General features: G+C 38.7%; 1 protein-coding gene across 2 annotated transcripts in view; it reads left to right on the top strand.

The window, feature by feature from the left end:
* Positions 1–18,961, top strand: part of NCKAP1L (NCK associated protein 1 like) — a 111,219-nt gene that overhangs the window by 30,127 nt on the left and 62,131 nt on the right. For both annotated transcript variants that reach the window (XM_039344737.1, XM_039344736.1), the window contains exons 8-16: positions 870–918; positions 2,238–2,394; positions 7,112–7,168; positions 8,989–9,085; positions 11,918–12,021; positions 14,678–14,810; positions 15,641–15,722; positions 16,344–16,402; positions 18,169–18,314. In XM_039344737.1, coding sequence (XP_039200671.1) covers positions 870–918; positions 2,238–2,394; positions 7,112–7,168; positions 8,989–9,085; positions 11,918–12,021; positions 14,678–14,810; positions 15,641–15,722; positions 16,344–16,402; positions 18,169–18,314 — 884 coding nt within the window. The remainder of the gene's footprint in view (positions 1–869; positions 919–2,237; positions 2,395–7,111; positions 7,169–8,988; positions 9,086–11,917; positions 12,022–14,677; positions 14,811–15,640; positions 15,723–16,343; positions 16,403–18,168; positions 18,315–18,961) is intronic.

Here is an 18,961-nt window from a genome sequence, read left to right as displayed (position 1 = left end):
CAGTCCTGCCCTATTCCTACGACGGTTCTCTGATTGGAGGATGTTTTCATCACTGTCTGAGAACACACTGAAAAGGGACAATAGCAAATCCAGAGGAGAAAACCAATAACCTTGCCTCTAATGAACCATAGATTCAGAGGCCAGGCCAACGTGATTCAGCCGTGATTCAGAACAAGCAAAGTACACGCAGAACTAGAATAGATGGTGGAGATGGCCTGTTTTAAGACGGCATTATTTCATGCAAGAATGGATGGTATTTCTTTTAACTCAATAGGGCGAAAAAGTCTGGTTCTAATTTTCTGGATCATTTTACTAGCTGAACTGGAGTTGGCATTATGATTGCCAAGCCCATGCAAGCCTGCAATGAAAAGAGGATAGCACCAGAGACCAGAGTTTTCCTGCCAGCCAGTTTTGTAAGAAAAAATAAGTAAACTAGGGTAACTGGAGAGGAGCGGAAGTTCATTCAGACTGTGGAGGAAAAGGAAAGGACAAACACTGAGAAAAGTGTCTGTGGCAGCAGCCAAAGAGAGGAGAAGAAGTTTCAGTTAAAGCAAGTTAGTGAGAGAGAGAGAGAGAGAGAGAGCAAAACCAGACAAATGTGCACTTCTAGACATAAAAAGGAGAAATTTTTCACAGTGGTCAAGCCAGAACTTCTCTTTGAAAGTCCAATTGTTTGAAGCTAGAAAGGACTGACTATGATAATGGATGTCCCAATAACAATTCTCACTTGTACAGAACAAAATTATGATTCTGAAAACCACATGGGTACACAAAAGGACACTCACCTCCAAGATAGATTTGTACGAATCATTGTGTATGTGGCTGTGGAGAGAAGCCTTATTTCTTTGTCCATCCCTTTTCTTCTCCAGATGGCCTGTGAATACCTTTCATGGGAGGTTCTCGAGCGATGGATTGTGAGTAAGTTACCCTCATTTTAATTTTAAGTTCCAGGCTGGATCCTAAGCCTAGAGGAGCGATAGGCAACTTTTAGCCACATTCATCATTTAGACAGAGCTTTGTCCTCCGAGCTTGCTGCTCGGCTCTCAGATGTTTTGTCACCAAACATATTCAATGGGGTTTGGGGCGAGGTGTCTTTTTGTTTATATAGGTCCTGGGGGGACCTATATAAAGGAACCACCCAGGACCACCTATTTAGGCCACCCAGAATCTACATAAACAAACAAGACACCTCACTCCAAACCCTACTGAAGATATTACCTAGTTTGGTAATGAAACATTCGGGAGCCAAGCATCAAGCTCTCAACTTTCCTCTGGCTTTTTCTTTCCATTGTAGTAGCTGGGCAAGAACAAACAGGATGCGGAAATATAGAGGAACGAGCCCATGTGAAAATCTCAGAGATACAGCAAGAGGGACAGAGAGGGTGTAACAGACAAAGAAGTGATAGACAGAGAAAAAGGGATGGAAGGGGAGACAAAGGATGCTACAGACAAAAGAACACCTACAAGGCAGGAGTCAAGACTAACTCCTCCCTTCTTATTGTACTTGTTGGACAAATTATTATTGTTGTTGCTCTTATTACCGTTTTTACATAATCTATAAAATATTTCTGACTGGCTTTAGTACTTTTGATTATTGCAATGTCCTCAAGGAACTAAGATGTTTAATGATTTCTTTGTATTGTATGCACTGTCCGAAGTATTTCAGCTTTTTGTAATGGATGAGCGAAAAAGTGTCACATTCCTATTTTGTCCACACACTTTATTATTATTATTCCCTGTTTTTCTGTTTCTATAAACAAGGAATGGGATGGAAGTCCTTCTATTTCCCAAACTCAGCTCAGAAAGTCCATTCCTCATCACAGACTTTTAAGAACAAAGCACTTCCATTCTGAACGTTATTAGGAAGAGGTAAACTTTTGCTCCTGACATGAATCATCTCTGCATTTTGTAGCCAATTTTTTACATTCACGATCCCTCTTCCCTCACTTCCTAAGAAAATAGGAAAATACTCCTCCATTATCTTAGCTAGGGTAGATTTCCTTCTCTAGCATCACAGTTGGCAAAACTGTGCTCCATGCATTTCCACCTGCCTCTACCTCATTTCAAAGAAGATGTAAGAATTTGCTGCGCTTCGTGATGCTTTGACTTAACTTGCCCTGTTCATTCTGCTCCCAGCAATTTTTGGACCCCCGCTGGCAATACCTCAAAGCACCAAAGGTTTGTATTTCTTTCTTTTTTTTTTTAACTCTACCTCAGTAATGTTTTCTCCTCCGCAGTGGGGTTCTTGCTCTGCCACAGTTGCCTGGGCTCTACTCAGAACTGCCTGGAACTTTGGCGGATGGCTCTTCGTGGCTCACTCTATGTCACTTTGATACGAGATGAAGTGCTTTCTATTCACAAGGTGACAGAAGAGGTCTTCAGTGGCATTAAAGGGTAAGTAGTGTTCTGAATTGTGTAAGAGCTTGTGTGTTAATGATCGTGCACTAGTTAGACTAGGTCAGTGATGGCGAACCTTTTCGAGACCGAGTGCCCAAACTGCAACCCAAAACCCACTTATGCATTGTCGGGTGCCGGGTGGGTGTGGCCCATTGGCTGGGCATGGCCCATTGGCTGGGCATGGCCCATTGGCTGGGCATGGCTGCGGTGGTAACGGCAGACTGGGTGGGACTAAAAAGTTCAATCAATCAATTCCAACTTTGCAAGATTTTTTTTCCCGCGAGAAGTTGAAATTGATTGATTGAACCTTTTTTTTTTTTTTGCACACGGCCGTGGAGGCCTAAAGTGAAAAGGTTTTATAAAACCCAGCTGAAGGCCTAGGGTGACGGTGTGCATGCCCACAGAGAGGGCTCTGAGTGCCATAGGTTCGCCACCACTGGACTGGGCTAATATCCACTTCATCCACTGGGGAAGGGACACTGCAAGAGAAAGCAGATGCCAAGAATGTCAGAGAATTTGGTCATTTCAGGATTTATTTATTTTTTAAAAGTCTTCTCCAACTTTTTTATACCAAGTAGTAATTGGTCATCCTAGGCTAGTCATGCTCTAATCTAGTGTGTTCCAGAATTGTTGGGAATGCAGATCAGTGCATTTCAAATCAGCATAGCCCAAGGTGAAGGTTGCCAGATAGGGTAGGCTGATCTTACCTTCCTGGCTCTGTCTGGATTAGGCTGCTTGTAGAATGGAATGGAATGGAATGGAATAGAATAGAATAGAATAGAATAGAATATAGAATAAAATATAGAATGAATAGAATAGAATATAGAATAAAATAAAATATAGAATAGAATAAAATATAGAATAGAATGGAATGGAATGGAATAGAATAGAATAGAATAGAATAGAATAGAATAGAATAGAATAGAATAGAATAGAACTGGAAGGGACCTTGGATGTCTTTTAGTCCAGCCCCCCCCCTTAAGCAGGAGAACCTACACCATCTCAGACAGGTGATTGTCCTGTCTCTTTTTAAAGATGTCCAGTGATGCGGCGCCCACGATTTCTGGGGGTAGGCTGTTCTACTGGTTGATTGTCCTCACTGTCAGGAAGTTTCTCCTTAGATCCAGGTTGCTTCTCTCCTTGATCAGTTTCCAACCATTGTTTCTTGTCCCTCCCTCTGGTGCTCTGATGCTCTGGTGCTCTGGTGAACAACCTGACCCCCTTCTGCCTTGTGGCAGCCCCTCAGATACTGAAACACTGCTATCATGTCTCCCCTATTTCTTCTTTTCTTTAGACTAGCCAAACCCAAGTCCTGCAGCCATGTTTCGTATGTTTTAGCCTCCAGGCTTTTGCTCATCCTAGTTGTTCTTCTCTGAATTTTTTCCAAACTCTTGTAGAATTATTAACAAATTGCATGAAAAAGTATATAGTCTCCAACTTACTGGAAGTAGTGATTCCATTCTAGAAATGTGCAGTAATCATATCCAAAGGGGATAAAGGTGCTTTGGATCCGCTATGGACACCCTCCATGTATCTTAAAGGAGCTCCTGACAGGTACTATAAGAGGGCCCACTTGATACACGGCACTTCTTTTTCACTCCATTCTTGATTGATCAGATTACCATCTCAAATACTGTACCCTGTTCCAGGTGCTACAATTTAAGAAGGATTTAAGGATTTAAGAAGCAGTGATGATGCTCAAGTGACTGGAAATGAGCTCTTCCAAGGAGAGGTTGAGAGAAGATCCTTCAGGGAAAAAAAAAAAACCCATTGGGGTAGATATCTATGATTGCACTTTTCAGCTACTTGAAGATGTGCCCAGGCAGTGCAGAGGCCATGGAGAATTAAGATACACTTACAGAGAAGTAGATTCTTAGGAAGTTTCTTTCAACAATCAACAGAGTTAATTAGATTCCTAGCAGGGAATTGTACTCGAGGATCCCATTCATTTTTGAACTTTCTAATTTTTTGACTTGACCAGTATTAATAAATGATTACTAATACCTATCCCGAGGATTCAGTTTGTGGCTTCCTGTGGCTTCTTTTCAAAATCCTGATTCCAGGAACTAAAGTAATCATCTTCTATAAGTAAGACTCTTCTTGCTAGATTTTTACTTCACGGAACAGTGGCTTTATGTAGAGCAAGGATTCTTAAATTGTGAATCATCCCCCTTCAAAGTCCATGAGCAAATTTGAAGGAGTCATTGATGCGAAAGCTTATAGTCGCAAAGGAGGAACAAGGTCCGAATTTGTTCCTGGGTTTTTTGGGGGTTGCCCAAGCCAAGCAAGCAGCAAAGCCTACAGCTGGATTTGAGGGAGGGACAATCCCATAGGTTAAGCTGTGTGTCCAAATTGTCTACCAGTCACAGCAGCATGGCGATTGAGATATGGTTTCTTGCTGGCTGATGATTCCTGGTGTGGCACCTAGCATGTTGACAATTTCTGTAGTTCTGTATTAGCAGATTTCAGTGTTTCTGTTCATTAGTTTGGATTTCTGACCTTTAAAAAGAGATAGGCCTTTTGTGGCATGGCAAAAGAAAAGATGAAGCGGTGCTGATAAAAATAAGCTTAGACAAAAAAAGTGTGAGATAAGTTGTATACCTTTGGGGTTGACAAGGGTTTTTGTTATTGGAGAAGAATGTTATCACTATATTGTTTGTCAGGGAAAAAAACCCTGTCACTTGAGAGTATAAAGCCAAGCAAAACCAAAATAATATCTGGAAACAAATCAAGCAGACTTAGTGAACAAAACGTGAGATTTTTCCATGCAAAGGAAAATGAACTGAAGGAAAAAAAAATACTTTGATTAGATATATGACCATCCCTGCAAAATTGCTTTTCATCAAATTGTATACAGAATCAGCCAGGGGAACAACCTCCAAACAACTGGAGAAAATTGTTTGGCAGTTATCAATATGGTTGACAATTCTGGCAATATGGTTACAGCTACAGTATATTGGGCAACTAGTGTCAAACAGTAAGACTTTTCTCTCCATTAAATGACACCATTTTGCATCAAACTACTGAGATGGTGAAAGATACAAATGATCAACTAAATGAAAAACTAAGAAGTAGATCATTTGCTCATCAGACCGATGAAGTGACAAATAGGGCAAAGGATGCTGTGTTAACAGCATGTTAAAAATGTTTCTGAAACCAAAATAAATGAAAATTTACTTTCATGTAAAGAAGTGATAAAGATGAGTAAAGCTGAGGGCCTTTTTGAAGATTTGGGTAACTGTATCAATGCAAGTAATTTATTTTGTTTCAGAAACAGTGGACAAATTGCATTGTAATATGCACTGATGGAGTATGTTCTATATCACAATGGCATAAACACTTTTGAGTTTTAATACGGCAAAATCTCATAGTTGGATTTGGTGTAGACGAGCTCATGCTTTGGAAGAGTTGAGTCCAACATTCAGGAAGTTTACAAACTATTATGTGAATTGAATAAAAACTAGACCTATAAAGATAGATATTTGCAAGATTGTGTGAAGAGATGGCTGACAAATACATTTTTTCACTGTTTCACTGTCAGTCAAGATGTTTTGACACACATTTTCAAACAGAGAAATGAACTCTTAACTGAGAAAAAACATAGTTATGTACATGTTTATCAACTGTGATTTCAGTGTTTATTTAGTATACTTTTGACAAGCTGAAGATTCTTAAGACCTCATTGCAAGGTGACAATTTCCTTGAACCTGGCGACAAATAAAAATAATGAATGGGAAAGTTAAACTGGGGAAGAGTAAAACTTGAAGACTCAAATTTAGACATGTTTCTTGCTTTGAAACTATTGAAAGCCGTAACATAGAGATTAGTAAAGGTGTTTTATATTTCATCTTTATTTGAAATGCACTTTCAGTACAAATTCTCATGTGCAACAAATAGAACTATAACTGGATGTTACAACTAATACAGAATATTTATTTGAAAATAATTCCTAACAATTTCTCTCCCTGAATTACTAATCAGTGTGTAAAAGGAATACGAAGAATTAATTGAGCCAACTATAATTATTCTGATTTAATTTGCAACATCTTGTTTTTGAGCATTAGAATTTTTCCATTTTGCTCCTATGAAAACCATACGTCAGTTCAAAATAAATGTGGGAGGAATAATGCAAGCAGCAATCCCCCCAAAAAATAATCACTAGATTTAAAAAATGATGTAAAATTAAGCAAGCTTATCCTTCTCATGAAAAATATGCTTTTAAATTAGTTTCTTTATTGGGAACGAAGGTTTTTTTTTTAACCTTGCAATATCTATCATACTTTTGTGTAATATAGGGATTAAAATTAAATCCTTAAAAGTAAGTGATATAATTATCGAGACTACAGTTGAGCAACTGTAGTCCCAATGAAATGATTAGTTTTTTTAAGGGGACATACAAATTCAAGTATAATATGAAGGATTATACTTCTTTGAGAAACTCTGGCTTTGGGAGAACAAAGCAATGGAGTTGTGGTGGAATGTAGTCTGGATTCCAGGAGCTGCTTTCCAGAGGGCAAAGAGGCAGTGGAGCTTAGAAAGCTTGGTTGGCAGGAAGAGGATTAAAACAGCTTCACCCTAGCGTTTCCCAGAATATATCTGTAGTTATGTAAATAGTTGCTTTAGTCTGGCAAGATTCTGTCTATAGATAAAGAGCAATAAAGAAAACTCTGTCTGTTCTTGGAGCCTGACAGCTGTGCTTTCTCTCTCTTTACAGCTATGGGAAACGTATCACTGATATTAAAGATTGTAAAGAGCATGCTCTGCAACAAAGGTAGGAATGTCCCTTCCCTCTCTGGCTCTGAGTTACTCTCTGCTGTGTCCTGTATATCCATTGCTCTGCTTTGTTTGCTTCAGTACAGTACTCTCTTCAGTCTTCAATTTTCCCTTCTGTCTGCCACCTCCCTTCCAGACCTATTTAACCAGAGTTTTGATAATACTTTTTTCTTCATATTGCCCTGCAAATATTTTGGCCCTCTTATCTTGTACATTGGGCATTCCCTTCTGTGGTTGCAGCCCTATCTATGACATGGTATGAGCTTCCTAATCCCTTTGAGGTTTATTGTTCCTGCTAAGTTGTGTTTTGCTTTAGCATGGTTTGTTGAACAAGAGGTGATCCTTCTTTGTAAATTAGCTTGAGCCATAAATCAAAGTCTACAAGTCACAGTGGCTGGGTTCACCAGCATACTAAGCCAGAATCAAACAATTCTCACTACTGCTTAGCACAAGATGCCACACAGGCATGCAGGAGGGTTTCCATTGCCTTTACAATTAATTAAATAAATGAATAAGAAAAGAAAATCACATGGTCAAAATCTTGCTGCATTCCAGGTTTTCTATTAATTACCGAGTGTTTTAGTTCATTGTTTTTCTGGCTCAAACATTCAAAACCCTTAAAGGTTGCTAATTCCTGGCTTGCTGTATGATCCCAGCCAATAGAATGAACTTTGAAGATCATGGTTAGAATTATGTTTGAAACCTCACATGCTGAGAATGGTGGATAAGTAGCAGCCTGTTCTGCTTCCTTCTTCCACCCCCATCTGTTGTGCATCACAACTAGCAAGATCTCATCCTATCACGAAAGGGGAAAATGTCAGGCTCAGGGGGAGCATGCCTCTGTGTGCCAGATGTGATGGAATAACTGTGGGGAAAGATGGTTGTCTTCATGTCTGGAACCCTGGGGCATCCTTTGGACCATTGAGAGGAACAGTTTTCCAGCCTAGATAGGTTTTTTTGTCTTATTCAGTGGAGTACTAATGAACCATAACAACCCAAAAGGCAAGGATGGAATGAACTGCCACAGAGTCCCTGCTGCTACTTCTCTCATTTTGACTGTAGATTTGAATGACATTATCCAATTGTTAGCTCTGCAGTATTGCCCAGTTCTGCAGTTTTTTCTCCATTGTAACTGCAGATGCTCCTGGCATTACTTTTTATAGAAGTACCGATTGTCAAAAGATAAAGGGAAATGGCATTTTTATTGTAGTTGGTGAGTGTTGAGATAATTTTACTGCAAATAGAGAGAAATCTGCAGGCCTTTAATCATCATGGTTAGGTATTGAGAGTTGTAGCTCAGCAGTCTTTGGAAAGTAACAGCTCTATTATGTAGGAAGATTCAAGACTCAAGTTCTGAACGAATGGGCAGATTTTCAGTGTGTACAAGACATGTCAGCAGAAGATTAAACTTTCAAGTCAAGCTTGGCTTCTGATGTCTTTATGGGACAGATCCATATAATTTTTTTGGCAAGAACATAGAAGGGCTTGGCCATTGTCTTCTTCCCAGGCTACCTTGGATTTCCTGGTGGGCTCCCATCCAAGTAATAATCAGGTTCAGCCTTCTTAGTTTTATGAGATCAGTCAGTATTGGCCAGATGCTACCACCTAGCTGGGCAATAGGTAACTAATACACATTTAGTTACCTTGATCTAGAAAGGAACAGGAGAAAATTCCTGTTTTGACTGACCCTGTAGTACAATCTTTTCTTTATGCTGCTTGATTTGGCCAATTTTTTTTCTGATGTTGATGACATGCACACAGGGCATTGGGAGCGGTAGGATTCTTTTCATTTAAATTTTTTGGCTGGTTTCTTGACAGTGGGCAATTACATCGAGGCCGGCGTTATTTCTTGAGGATTGCTGTGCGGGAGATGGAGGCTATTCTGGCCAATGAACCTGGACTGCTGGGCCCCAAGGCAAGTGGATCAAGGAGATATAGAGGTGGGCCAGAACTAAGAGCTGTGAAGGTGTAACCAGATTTATTTATGTCAACATCCAGCTCAAGAATCCAAATAAAACTCCAGGTTCATTTTGTTTCCGAAAAGCTTATTGTTCATTGAATACACAGCATGATTATGTCAAAGAAAAACTAATTCTGAAGTTCCAACACCAATTCACAGACTTAAACAATAATTCTTCTAGCTAAAGCCCCAACATCTTATGTAATACATATCAACAAGTTCACTTTGTTATGGGAACTGTCTGCTTCAAATCCACACATGTTATGGTGTCCTTGGCAAGGTTTCAGGCTCTCACAGTCTCCAGCTGAATTGAAGAGGTTTTGTTTCTCCATTTAACCCAGGGGTCCCCAACCCCCAGTCTGTGAACCAGTACCAGGCTATGGCATGCCAATAATCAGTTCACACAAAAAAACAAAACCCCATCCGCAAGATGCAGGCAGCACACAAAACCACGCACCCTCTGGTCTGTGGAAAAACCTTTCTCCATGGAACCGGTCCCTGGTGCACAAAAGATTGGGGACCTCTTAACCCACTTAAAAGTAACATCCTCCCCCCTTATCTAAAGGCAAGACAAAACACAGAAGCACATAGCTGCCAAAGTTTCATCCTTGACAATTTATGCTGTGCATGAGCAGTTAGAGTTGGGCCAATGCAGGGCGCAAGAGAGATTTGTGTACATAAAATGCACACACATCTCTATGTGAGAAGGATGAATCCAAAGCAAGTACAAATAGTCCTCAACTTAACAACCATTTGCTCAGCGAGTGTTCAAAGTTACAACAGCAGTAAAAGGAAAATCAAGGGTCCATCACAATCAGCATGTATTTACAACAGTTACAATATCCTGGGATCAAATGATCACCATGTGCAACCTTCACAGCCAGTTTCTGACAAACAAAGTCAATGGGGGAAGCTTAATGACCACATGATTCACTTTGCAATTGCAGTGGTTCTCTTAATCGTGGCAAAAAGGGTCATAAAATCAGGTGTGGTAGTGGTCGTAAGTTGAGGACTATCTGTATTCATACGTTTGCATTGACTTATGGTTCTCGATTTGATGGGATCCAGTCTCTGTCTCTAATAATGGCTTGTGTTTTGCCAGTAACTGATGCTCAGTTAATAGGGCCTCAGTGGAATGGAAACACGTTTTAAAAAGAGAAGGCTTTTGTGCTGTCAGTGCCTGAGTTTTTACGCCCTTAATGTTAAGAAGCAAATGAAACAAAAAATAATATTTACCTCGGTTTCTTGGCTGAATTAATTTGATGAAACATTTGGTCACCTTAAGCGCTTTTTTCCTATTTGTGTGATACATTATACTTATTGGTGGCAAGCTTTCCTAAACTCATTCTGTAGGAATCCTGCGTAAAATAACAAAGTGATTTAAAGAGTGGAGAAGAGCTGAGGGTGGATTTCCACCCTTTCCTGTCTGCTTTTTGTCTTTTTCTGTATTGCCCTACCTAGCTGCTTTTCTCCAGTTAACCCTTTCTGTAACCATCCTAGCAAACAGCTGTTCTAAGAATTATGGGAATTGGTATGAACCCTGGAAAGGCACCTGGATGGAAAACTGCTCTAGAATGCATGTAACAAGGGTAGTACTGAAGATAGGAACATATATATTCCTATCTGGTAAAGCAAGGCTCTTCAAACTTGGCCCTTTTATGACTTGTGGACTTCAACTCCCAGAATTCCTCAGCCAGGCACGCTGGCTGAGGAATTCTGGGAATTGAAGTCCACAAGTCATAAAAGGGCCAAGTTTGAAGACCTCTGCAGTAAAGAAATGTTGAGCTGATCTTGGGAAGCTATGAGAGAGCCATTAAAGAGGAAAGAAAGGAGTGAGTCATTAAGGGAGAATGTAAAGGAAGAACTACATAGGATAGAAGGAAATTGGAGAAATTCAAAATAACTCTGCCTTGATTTTTTTTTTTTAGTCTAAACTCAAAATAATGCCATGTTGATTTTGTTTAGTATAAGATTGGCAAATTTTGATAAGCTTTCAAGATTCTGTTATTCTACCTCAATGTTTCTTTCAAGTATGGTCCCAGGACTCCCCCTCCCCCTCTTCAGGAGTCCGCAGAACCAAAATTATTTGCCAGTTTATGTTGAAAAACCATACAACATAGAAGTCCAATCAAGCCATCGTGTAAAGCACTAGCAGCAGCAGATGCATAAATTTTAGGTCCAAATATGATAAATATTGATAAATGTAAACCATACAAACAAAAACTCTTTTGAGGTCCTCCTTGATTTTTAAAATTGGGAAGAGATTCTGAGAGAGAAAGAAGTTTAAGAAACCTTACTATAATAATGAGCATTGCTGGAATCTGTGGCCTGGTCTACCATTTCTGTCTTACAAATATTTCTTCATTCTTTCCCTTAAACTTATTTCCTCTTCTGTCTCACCTACTTGCTTCCCTCCCCCCTCCTTCCTTCACCACTTTAGTCATGAAAAAAAAATCTTTGAGAACATGAACCAGAACTAAATGTGGCTTTTTGTACTGATTCCAGCAATTTTAATAATTGGTCTGCCGATTTGAGGTTTATCACCTCTTTAAATGTTCTTTTTCACATTTAAATCATTCCATTATTTTGTCCCAGAATTCAAGGACATCTACCAATAGAACAGAGATTTGGGGAAGCTATTTGTAGTATTCAGATATGCTTCCTCTGTCTACCCTGAAATCTTTGGAGAAAATGAATGTTAATTTTCATAAACTGGGAATTCTACTTGGAGTGAGATGCTCAACTCTCTTTTGTCTGAAACATTTCCTTCTCTTTCAATATCAATAGGCTATTTATGTCTTCATGGCTCTGTCGTTCTGCCGGGATGAAGTTGCCTGGCTGTGCAGACACAGTGAGCACAAAAGCAAGAACCAAGAGGACTTCACTGACAGGTATTGATCAGGTTGGGGAAGTGTCATCCAAGGACAGGAAGTTTAGAATTAAGGTAAACTCTAAAGCTTTCAAAGTTAATCAATCCGTGTGGTTCACTATAGCTGCAAAAATTTCCTTTTCTACACCACTGTTAGGAATGCAAGCTTTACATCTTCACAAGGGATGGAAAAGACCACTTGGAAATCATCATTTCTTCTCTTCAGGGGATAAATGTTCACATTCCATATTGGAGTGTACTCATGCTGTGCTAGATTATGATTTGACCAATTACCTGTAAGGTCTGACTTCCGCATAAAAACTAAGTCATGTGCTACAAGTTGCAGGGGTTAGAATTACCCATTAAACAACTGGCCAAAGAGCCTATGTAGCTGTTAACATGATGGGTAAATTTGTGCTTATGAGCCCTGATATTACAGCCCATTGGATTTCCAACCCAAACTCCTAGAGCTGTGGCAAACTCAGTCTGCTTTTTCTCACCATTGTTCTTACCAGCTGCAACTTTTCTAATTGGGAAGTGGGAAGCAAAGAGAGTGATGAAGAGTTAATCTCTCCAATTTATAAAGAAAGGGTAGGAGAGACATGTTCAGATGTACTTTCATCTTTTTTTTTATTTAAAATTTTATAAATTTATTACAATATAAACCCCCCCACCTCTTCCCCCCTCCCCCACTTGCCAGAGCTGATTACAGGATAAAAAATAAAATAAACAAACATAATCTAACTAACATAAACCAACTATACTATCAATCAAAACCATAACACACTTTAACTCCTTCTCCAAACAAATATTAACAAATTAAGTCAAAAATAATAAGATAATTAAAACTAATAATAATTATCTAAAATCTACTCAAAAGCAAGATAATACTTTTCAATCTCATATTTCTTCTGAATGTAATCAATCCATCTTCTCCAAACCATAATATATTTTTCTTGTGAATGATCCTTCAAATAGGCAGAGATTTTCACCATTTCTCCTAAATTAGACACTTTAAGCATCCATTCTTCCAGAGTAGGCAATAAGTTTTTCTTCCAATATTGCCCCACCAATAATCTTGCAGCTGTTATAAGGTTCAACATCAAATTAGTTTCTTTAACTTCAAAATCTACAATAATACCCAACAAAAATAATTGCGGAGTATATCTTTCTCTTAAAAATCTTTTGAATATTCCACCAAATCTTAATCCAAAAAGCTTTAATATCTCTACAAGTCCATCAAATATGAAAATAAGTTGCATCTAAATTTCCACATCGCCAACATTTGGGCTCTAAATTCGGATATATGCGGGACAACTTTTGGGGATCCAAATGCCATCTATAGAACATTTTATAAAAGTTTTCTCTTAAATTTTGCGCTTGAGTGAATTTTACATTTCTAACCCAAATTGTCTCCCATGTATCCAATAAAATCGGCTCTTGAATATTTTGTGCCCATTTGATCATACAGTCTTTAACTAATTCTGTTTCAGAATCCAATTCTATTAAAGCATTATAAATTCTTTTTATATGAGCTCAACTTTGATCTTTAATCTGTTTTACCAAATTCATATCCTCTAAAGTAATACCAACCTTTTGATCTAAACTCCACCAGATGTACTTTCATCTTGAAGTGGAGGGGAAATGAAAAGATTCCTCTCCCCACAATTTTTTGGCAGTTTTTGGTTGCAGGGTAATCTTACTGCAGACTGAATTAACGATTTACCTCTGGCAGGGCATTATAATAGATGAAAGCTCTTGAAGAGTCCTACAGAATAAGACTTAGGACAAAATAGTTCTAAAATAGAAACAAACCACTAGTTAGCATAGCTGTGACAGGAGAGTTTTGAGTTGGAGTGGGTTTGTCTTCACATCCATTTATCCTCAGCCTTGTTTTCAGGAGCATGCATGGCTACCTTTACCAATTTCCCCTCGCATGTATTCCTGAGGTCGTTTATAGTTCTGTAGTATCTGTCCATGCTAAATTGTTCAGTGTTTATTGGCTAAGCTTAGGAAGCAAACGCTCCACTTTAGGGTAGATTTGCGTACTGGAGGCTGTAGCAATTTTTATACCATATCATAAACATCACTGCAAAAAGTAGATAGGAGATGAACTGAACTGAATTATTTTAAGATTTATTCTCTTGATATTCATCTTTCAACTGTTGAATTGTAATGCAATTTTTATTCCCATCACATCACAACTAATTACCAGATTTAAAGTAAATTAAGAAGCATGCAAACAAAACACAAACCCAGCTTTTGCATGTGGAAAAGATACACAAACTCTGCAAACAGAGAAGGCAAGATGAGGCAGAGGGAGGCAGCACCTGCATGAGAATGTTTGCTGTTGGGGAATAGGATGGAGAAGGTTATTGGGCTGCCCCCTTACCCACTTTGTGTATCCCTTGGCTCCCAGCTTGTGCATCTGTTTGTTAAGTTGTTCACATCTGGGCAAAGCATGGAAAGGGTGAGGAGAACCAAATATTGTATTTTAGTTCTTTCAAGAGGGTGGATTTTTGTAGTAAGGGTCTGGCAGATCTCTCTTTGGCAGATCTCTCTTTGATGTGTGTTTGTGTGGGGAGCTTGTAGTGGCAAAAGTCAACTTTCTAGCAGCAAAAAAAACCTTGGGCAAGACTGATATGCTTCCTCCAAAACCCCATTTATTTTCCTCACAGCTGCTTGGCCGAGCTGCTCTTTCTGATGGAAAGACTCCGCAACCTGCTTAAAAAATACCAAAATGTCATCCAACGGTACCATGTACAGTATTTATCACGCTTTGATGCCCAGGTGCTTGGTAACGTCATACAGGTATGGAAAACAGCACAGGAAATGAGGCCAGTGGCATGGTGTATGGGGGATAGGACCCACTGAATAGCCTTCGTCCTAAAAAGATAGAAAAAATGGGTGAAAAAAGTGAGAATGTGAAAGAATTTTAAGTATTAAAACCACTGGCTGAGTGACTTAGGGCCAGTCATTCTCTTTCAGCCCAGTCCACCTCATAAATTGCTGTTGTGGGGAAAATAGGAGAGGGACTGAGTATCAGATATGTTTGCTGCCTTAAGTTGCTTATACAAATAATAACGGTGGTATATAAACAAAAGCTAAGGCATGAGATTAGAAAACCAGAAGATCATGGCTCATCTTGGACACAAAGTCAATTGAGTGACTTTTGGCCAGTCATTTTCTTTCAGACCTAGGAAAGAGGCAATGGAAAATCACTTCTGAGAAACCTTGCCAAGAAAACCGTGGGGATTTGTCCAGGCAGTTTACGAGAATCAAATACGATTGAACGGAGGAAAGAAAAAGTATCTGGATGCTGGCAAAAATCTTTATCTGCTGTCAGAGTAGGTGAATTAGATGAAGCTAGTCTTATTTTTTTTCAATAGAAGGGAAGCTGCTTCACAAGTCACAAATTAGAAAAGGGAGTCAGTAGAGCCCTTTAAAATGATTTCCTTGCCTTGAAGCATCTGTTACTTATATTGATGGTTGCTTCTCTTTCTGAAGACACTTCAGGCGAGATACAGCATTAAATCGGACAGCACAATTCCTTTAAATAATTGCATGTGGTAAGTTCAGTGTAAACAAACCACAGAATAACAAATTGTTGTCTTCACTCTAAGCCCTTTTCTCTCATGCAGGACCTGACTGTGTGCCCTGAAGAGGAATCTGTGATTATGTCAGCTTTTGTCAACACACTCACATCCCTGACTGTCAAACAGGGTAATTATGCTGTCAGCTAGAAATTTCTGTGTCTCTTTTCCCTGCCCTCATGCAGAAGGTTCATACTTCAAGAGGTCTATATAAACCTTCCTATATAAGAGTAATTCAAATATGGTGCCAGAAAAAGGTTTGGGATTTTATAATAGGCACATACTATGGAAGCTGTGTGTTTGCTTTGTGTTGCACATTGCCTCACCAGAGTGGGGAACTATGGCCCTTTTATGACCTGTGGACTTCAACTCCCAGAGTTCTTGAGCCAGCATTCTGGAAGAATTCTGGGAGTTAAAGTCTACAAGTCATAAAGCTGCCATAGTTCCTCATCTCTGCCTTAGACACTGAAAGAAACTTTGTTCAGATTTTCTGCAGGTTTTTTTTTAATCCGATTATACTTTCTTACATGTGTTCAAGGGGGACTGATTGGGTGCTGGTATCCAGATATACTACCTTATGTAGTCTGTAAGCTGTTGTGGAGAGAGCTGTGCACAGCAAATAGTTCTTTCAGCAGCAAAGCCTCACTGTATTTGACCTTGGGGTTTTTTTTTTTCATCCTTAAACAAAAAAAAGAAAATCCCTGAGGCTCTTTCAGTAAGTGTTGCCTTTTTTCATGCTTGTGTTTTGCAGTTGATGTCAAGGAGAAATTTGAATTCAAGGGACTGCGATTAGATTGGTTCAGACTACAGGTAAAAACTCTCCAGTTGGCTTTTCTTCCCCTTCCTCCCGTAAAGACTCCTAGGAATGTTTGGAATATTTTATGCCCTGTTAGGATTTTGTATTGCCTGTAATTCCATCTGTTCATTGGGAGTGAGTAAAAGAGAACTGGGTTGCACATTGTGCTCATCACATAATGAGAATTCTGCAGGCAGAGAAGGAGAACCAACTGGGTAGTCAGTCCCTCTTGTATTTGTCTTTTCCCACAAAATGTAACTTTTCCTAGAATTTGAGTAGGGGAGAAGCAGGAAAGAAGTTGCTGCCAAGGAAAGGGAGATGATAGACAAGAAGAAAAAGAATCTCCTCCTTCCCATTGTTCAACTCCTTAACTCTTGCTATCCACTGGCGGGTAGAGAGGAGGGACTTAACAAAACTTTGAATACAGGACACTTTGACCTGGTAAACTGCAAGCATTCAATTGCAGTTTACACTAAAGGAGCTTTGAAAACATGTCCTTCATATTGATGCTGGCTTGAGAAAGCATTTGAGGAGGAAATACAAAGTTACTGGCCTATCAGCTTCTGGAGGTTACAAATTGATGCAATAGTTAGTTGCATCGTTTTCAGTTGTTTACTGATAATTTAGATATCACAGTGGAGAAAACGTCTTTTGCTAGCACTGCCAGCATTTCCATTGGTAAATACAGATGGTCCTCGACTTACAACGGTTCATTTAGTGACTGTTCAAAGTAACAACGGCACTGAAAAAAGTGTCCCCAGGGTCATGCGATCAGCTTTTGTGACCTTCTGACAAGCAAAATCAATGGAAAGTTCAGATTCACTTAACAACCGTGTTGCTAACTGAAGAAATGTGACGGTTCCCTTAGCAACTGTGGCAAGAAAAGTCATAAAATGGGGCAAACTCGCATAACAAATGTCTCATTTAGCAACATAAATTTTGGAGTCAATTGTGATTGTAACTTGAACACTACCTGTACTTCTTTGCTTAATACACTGGCCAAAGAGTAGCCTTAGGCACTGAGGCATTGGCTATGCCTTAAAGCCACCCCATAGCATTCTTCCAAATTAAATGAAATAAAAAATAAGGAAGAATGCCAAATGCTGAAAGTTTTCAGCGTTCTTGTGGGAGACTTCTAGACGAGAGCGAGAATTGGCAGTCTCATAATTTTTTAGGCATTTTAAAAGATGGGGAGAGAGTAGCCTGCAACCTGAAAAGATTGGAAGCCCTGGCCTAGCTTAAGGTATCAACCTGTTCTCCATTGGTTGACTATGAGTGAGCTATTCTAGACTAATTTCCCTCAATTACCTATATGTTGTTTTATCACTATCATCATCATAAGTCTTTTTTTCTTTTTCTTTTTTACTCCTATATTGGCCGTCCAAACTCACAATTTGCAAAGTGGTGGCTATATAAATCAGTGTAATACATAAAGAGATTTTAAAAATGGGTTATCTGATACCTGAAAAGATTGGAAGATCCTGACCAAGCCTAAGGACAAGAATTGTTTTGATTTTTCAATCCTGTGCTTGCTGCCCAGATTCATAATTTGTGAGATGGGCAGCTATATATATTGAGATAATAAACAAAATGGGGCTTTTCTAGCATCTGTTTTTCTCTCAAAATATTACATTGCCCTGCAAAGCTATATCACATAATCATACGATCAGATAATGGACATATGCATGTAAGTTGCCCCTACCATTCTACAATTTACAGCAGTCATGCCCTATTCTGACAATTTGATATGTTCATAATAATGGGTACTTTCTTCCATCAGGCATACACCAGTGTCACTAAGGCCCCATTGCAACTGCGGGAGAATCATGATCTTGCCAAGGTGATGAACCTCATTGTCTTTCATACTAAAATGCTAGACTCTGTGGAAGAGCTCATAGTGGAGACATCTGACCTCTCCTTCTTTGGGTATGTATGGATAGCAGGAGACAGTTCTGACTGCACAACAGAATAGAAAATAGAATAGAATAGAATAGAATAGAAAATAGAAAATAAAATAGAATAGAAAATAGAATAGAATAGAATAGAGAATAAAATAGAGAATAAAATAGAAAATAGAATAGAATAGAAAATAGAATAGAATAGAATAGAATAGAATAGAATAGAATAGAATAGAATAGAATAGAATAGAATAGAATAGAATAGAATAGAGAAAATAGAATAGAGAATAAAATAGAAAATAGAATAGAATATTGGAATGGAATAGAATATTGGAACAGAATATTGGAATAGAATAGAATAGAATAGAATAGAATAGAATAGAATAGAAAGAATAGAATAGAATAGAACAGAATAGAATAGAATAGAAAATAATATAGAGAATAAAACAGAAAATAGAATAGAAAATAGAATAGAAAAGAATACAAAAAAGAATATTGGAATAGAATAGAATAGAATAGAATAGAGAATAGAATAGAATAGAATAGAATAGAATAGAATAGAGAATAGAATAGAATAGAATAGGCAGAGCAGGAAATGCTATATCATTTCAGACAAATGGTTGTCCAATCTCTTCTTAAAAACTTCCAGTTTTTGAAAAGGAAGGCTAGGGCAGA

The sequence above is a fragment of the Crotalus tigris genome, unplaced genomic scaffold (assembly GCF_016545835.1).
Source record: "Crotalus tigris isolate CLP2741 ecotype Arizona unplaced genomic scaffold, ASM1654583v1 scf7180000017937.1871474, whole genome shotgun sequence".
NCBI classification, from domain to species: Eukaryota; Metazoa; Chordata; class Lepidosauria; order Squamata; family Viperidae; genus Crotalus; species Crotalus tigris.
The sequence above is the reverse complement of the archived record's forward strand: the minus strand, read 5'-3'. Positions and strand labels throughout refer to the sequence as shown.